The following is a 5,369-nucleotide window of genomic DNA, read 5'->3' as shown; positions in this document are numbered from 1 at the left end:
CTCTCTCTCTCTCTCGCTACCTTCTCTGTTTTCGAAATCCTCTAAGTGATAGAGTAGTGCCCACACACATCAAGTAATACCTCAATCATAGTGAGGAAGGCTGTGTAGAATTCAGAGTCAACAAAGAAGGACATTCGGGCTCAGATCTTGATTGTACTCTACGACAAAAAAGAATCAAGGGTTAGAGATCTGAGTGGGAGGAGACATATATTCCGCTGCACCCAATGTAAGATTTCTCATACTTTTATGTGTTTAATTTTCTATCGTTTTAGAATTTCATATTTAGGTTGTTAAATCAACATACCTGTGAGTAGATCTAAGATCATGGTATAATAATTCCAACAACTCGTATCAGAGCCATGGTAAATTGATTTGCTTGCAAGAAATTTGGACTTAAAACGATTTGTTACCTCCAACCAATACTTCCAATACTTTAAAATGCAACGAACAAAGGAATGAAATGAAAATTATTTCCTTTTCATTCCATTCTATTTCATTACCTCCAACCAAATGCCACCTTATTGCTTTAAGAAAAATAGAAATAGTTTTTGTTAATCTAGAAAAAGAAAAGTATGATTCTTTAGAAATAATCATGCAAACCAAAAGTTTAATTTTTGCTACTTTAATTAAAAAATTTCTTAAAAATTATAAGGTTTGTACATAGTAAGAATATTTATATATAAAAATTATAATTTTATCTATTGAATATATTTTTTATTTGTGAGAAGCGCAGACTTATTATATTAATTAATGAAATTATTTTATTAACTATTATATATATATTCTTAATTAGACTAGCTATGTAGGCAACGCGCAGCCAGTTTTCTAGTTTCAAATAAAACATAATTAAATACATTTTTTTAATTTCACAACAAAACGTCTTAATTTCTATAGACGAAAAAGAAAGGTTGAAAATGGCTCTAAGTTTCTCCCATCGAAATATTTTAGTTCCTGGCGAGCCAAATTGGTTAACTCCTCGATGATTCTATCTGCTTCTTTCTTTTCTTCTGTGCTGCTCATTATAAATCTATTGGCATATCCTTGAATCATGCCCACATAAAGACCAAAAGTTCTCAACTTCTCAACCTCTTCTTCATGTGCCTCTCCAAGAATGGCCCCACATGCAGCAGCGCATGCATGCATCGCACCTTCCTTCTTCAAAGAGGGATAATGGCCCCACCCGACAGTTTTGGCTTCATGACTATCAACGTCAAATCTACTGGCTAGCTTCTCATGGTATTGAGCATCAATAGTTCCTCGTGATCCAAAGGTGCGTGTGAACTCTACAATGACCCGCAAAATCCGATCTGATTTATTATGGGTAAGGTCATCAGAATTGGCCAACAATTCGAACCCAAAAGGTACAATTGCGTCCGGGAGAAGGAGCTGAATATTTGGGTTGTAAGAATTGTGGGTCGCTGCCTCAGGACTTGTTGGATTGGGCCTGCCCGTTAAAGGGAGGTGGTCATGAGTGAAGATGGCTGCGTGGATGACGCGCAAGGCGGAGGCTGCTGCCATGGCCTGGTCCTGGTGGCCCCCGACAAGCTCACACGCCGCCACGCACAATGACGGTGCTAAATTCGGAGGTGTGGAAAAGATGAAATTGTACATGGCCTCGTGAACTGAGAGTGGTGGCTTGATAGTGATGGATTGCTTGAGATGGGCATCTACATCGGCTGTTGTGGAGGCAAAATAAGAATGATGATGCTGTTTGGACATGGTTATTCTCATGGGTACGTGACTTAACGACTTATTGGATTTACATGTGAAATGTGGAACGTAAACATGATGAACAAATCTTGGACTGCAATTAATTGATAGATTATAAACCGCCATTGATGAAGCTCTAGAGCTCCCCTAAAAAAAATTATATAAATAAAGAAAGTAAGGAAAGCAATGGTCGAACATGTGTTTTTAAAACAAATTTGGGGGCTTCAAAAAAAAAAAAAAACACATACCGTTTTTTTTGTTTGACATTGAAATAATTAATGTATTATTTATTATGTTAGGTTTTTGGCTTTTTTTTTTGGTGAAATTTATTATGCTATAATTTAGTCATGGGATTTCATTGCCTTGGTCGTTACTTACGAGGCATATAAGAAAGGTATACTTGGACTTTTTTTTGTATTGAACGAGTGGTGCTTAACACCCTTAAGACATGTCGCCTTGTAATTAGCTAGTTATACTCCCTAAAAATTATTATATTAAACTATATGGGACCCGATACTTAACTAGACTAATAGCAATATTAATACGTAGGAGGGTATTTGGCACCACTGGTGCCTTTTCGCTTTTCTCTTTTTTTTTTTTTTTGAGTGATAATATACAATGATAGAAATAAATTATTAATTTTATATTACACTGGTAGCTATTAAAAACGTCTTTGGCAACAATTTTTTTAATTGAAGAAAAATAGAAGGTTGTTATAAATATTAATAATTATGTGGATGTCCAAATCTTTTATTTATTACCATTAATTGTAATAAACATTCTTCTTTTCTTAGTTTCTCTTTTCTTAGTTTCTTAATATTTCACTCTTGTATTTGTATAAATAGGGGTTCACCCCATTGGAATAAACAACTCAGAAATTCTCATTCACTTTCTCTTTCTCTCTTCATCTTATTCTTCTTCTTTTTTCTCATCTACTTTATATTATTTTATATTATTTCATAACACGTTATCAGCACGAGTCTCTGCTCAAGCTTCAAGTATGAGTCTCTGCCCAAGTCCCAATGTAAGTATTTTGTTAAAGTTCTTGAATTGTTTCAAAGTCAAAATACACTAAATATATATTTATATATATACTTATTTGACTGAAATAATTTCAAGAATCCTTTGTTTTCTTTTTTCTTTTTATCTATATATCTATATATATTATATTATATGTGTATGTATATATTTTTATATATTTATTATTGATTTCATATATATATTATGTTCTTATCATTCATAATATTTACAATATATGTGTGCCTATGATATGATAGAGAAAATATATATATAAATTATACATATATCTAGAAGATTATGTATCATCGATAAAATATTGCATATATCCTGAAGATTATGCATCATCGATAAAATATTGCATATATCCTGAAGATTATGCATTCTCGATAAAATATTACATATATCCTGATGATTATGCGTCCTCAATAAAATCTTGCATATATCCTGAAGATTATGCAAACGTAATATTCATTATATAGTTGATGGATATATAATGAAAGAGATGAATACATATTTATATATATGTTCTTGTATTCTTTGAGGACAATGAAAAGTAATCTAATATCGATATAGATTTTGACAAACATTTCCTGAAGTAAATGTTTTATATTTGTCAAAAAAAAATGATTGTATTTATGTGAATACAACTAAAGAATCATTAAAAATGATTATTATTGAAGCAATTTTATAGTGGGTTTTGAATATCCAAAAAGAATGTTAAGAAAATTGCATTGAAACATCAAAGTATAAGAACAACAATGAGCATGACTAATGTTATTTAAATACATGAGGCATGTATTTATTGTTCATCATTCCCTGCAGAGAATGATACGAATTGAATTCAACTACTTTTAAAGATTGCTCGTATTAGTCATGTTATTATACATTGTTATTATTTGCAATGTTAGAAATTATTGAATCTGACATATGTTAAAGATTAAATTCTGCATACATCTTGGAGACTATGCAAAAATTGCATTCATATACTCTTTGAAATATCGTAAAAGAAATTGCTGAATAATTTCTTATATTTTTATGGATGAACAAGTAATAAATTTTTAAGAAATTTATAATAATGTTCTACTTGTTCAATGTCATTCCCTGAAGTGAATACAATAATGTTTACTACTCATATATTTCCAGAAGAAAGTGGAAACAACCAAAAGATGAGATACCACACAAAGTGCATGAAATCTATATATCATGTGTGGAATTGAATAATAGTAGTCGCGTACTTGTAGTACAGACACACTTATAATCAAGATAAAAGTATATTTGATTACTGAATAGAATGTGAATTGTACAAATTTATTGTACATTTAGAATATTTAAATATCATTCCCTAAAGAGAATGAATAAACATGAAATTCTATTTCAAAGAATATAGATTTCACATATATTGGCAATGCCAAAAGTAAATTAATATATACATATTTTATTATTTCTTGAAATCAATAGTTTCAAACTATTGTTGGTACAGGATATGTATATATATAGTTACTATATAATTCAATTTGCATATTCCCAGAAGTGAATATATAACTTACTAACATTTGTTAGTGATCCAATATAATCAAAGTGATAAAGAATCACAAAGTGATTATTTGAAAAGCTTCCTGAAGAAGTCTTACATACAATTGCTACTTGGAGTAGTAAAATATATTTGTATGTACCTAGATGTATAACTTTTATCTAGTTATGAAAGTGATAAGAAATAACTTATTATATGTACTTATTGTACATTTAAATATATAATATATCAAGTCATGATAATTAGACTGATGAATAGTCTATTAATAAATTAGACGACTTGTTAAAAAGATACCAGGAAAAATGAATGATATATTATGGTTATATCTATTTGACCATTACAATAACATGATGAAGTTGTCATGTATCTTTTAAATTATACACATCATTGAATTGATGATAGTGATTCCTGAAGAAATATAAAGTTTGATAAACATAATAGTGACTCCTGAAGAGTGTATATGTTTTGGAGAATAATATAATTATATTATTCGTGTATATAAAAATGAAACTTTTTATGATTACTTATATGTTGTAGTGATTTTACATTACCTTGTGAAAGTTTCATTGAAATACAAATTATAGTGAACCTGAAGTTCATGAATTGAAATATTTTGACATGATCAATCATATGCAATAAATTGTCAAAGAATTTGACTAAATTTTGTTGAAGAACCAAAAGATTCTTCTCATTGTTAATTTATAAGGCTCAAAAGAAGAATGTGCATATATTTGCACATAGAAAATATTTAAATTATATTTCCTTAGCAATCTTGAGCTATTGTTAGATTTTTATTGCATAGTTTCTTATCAATGTGATAAGATTATATAATCATGCATTTACAAAATGTGTAAATTTATGTATTTCTAATTATACACGTATGACTCATTCTTAGAAATGAATTAAGTTCATAAGGATTGAACTTGAAACTAAAGTTTATTGAACCTAAAGTTCAATGTCATATAGTATATATGAGTTTAAACAAATATTGATTCATTGTGATATATTGAAATCCCTACAGGTGTATTAATATTATTAGATATCACAATTTTTAAAAAATCTCTCGATCAGGGGGAGAGAAGCAGTTGGGATCGATGATAATTTTTGA

General features: G+C 29.5%; 1 protein-coding gene across 1 annotated transcript; it reads right to left on the bottom strand.

The window, feature by feature from the left end:
* Positions 1–803: 803 nt before the first annotated feature.
* LOC115717558 (heterodimeric geranylgeranyl pyrophosphate synthase small subunit, chloroplastic-like) lies at positions 804–2,220 on the bottom strand. Its single transcript, XM_061117250.1, has one exon. It carries the CDS (start codon positions 1,834–1,836, stop codon positions 889–891), a length of 948 nt encoding a protein of 315 aa, XP_060973233.1. The 5' UTR covers positions 1,837–2,220; the 3' UTR covers positions 804–888.
* Positions 2,221–5,369: the final 3,149 nt, after the last annotated feature.

Source organism: Cannabis sativa, chromosome 6 (assembly GCF_029168945.1).
Source record: "Cannabis sativa cultivar Pink pepper isolate KNU-18-1 chromosome 6, ASM2916894v1, whole genome shotgun sequence".
Taxonomy (NCBI): domain Eukaryota; kingdom Viridiplantae; phylum Streptophyta; class Magnoliopsida; order Rosales; family Cannabaceae; genus Cannabis; species Cannabis sativa.
This window is presented reverse-complemented; position numbering and strand designations above follow the sequence as displayed.

What these genes read in the sequence shown, in the direction of transcription:
- LOC115717558 (XM_061117250.1), bottom strand. Translation starts at nt 1,836, where the DNA reads ATGGCGGTTTATAATCTATCAATTAATTGCAGTCCAAGATTTGTTCAT.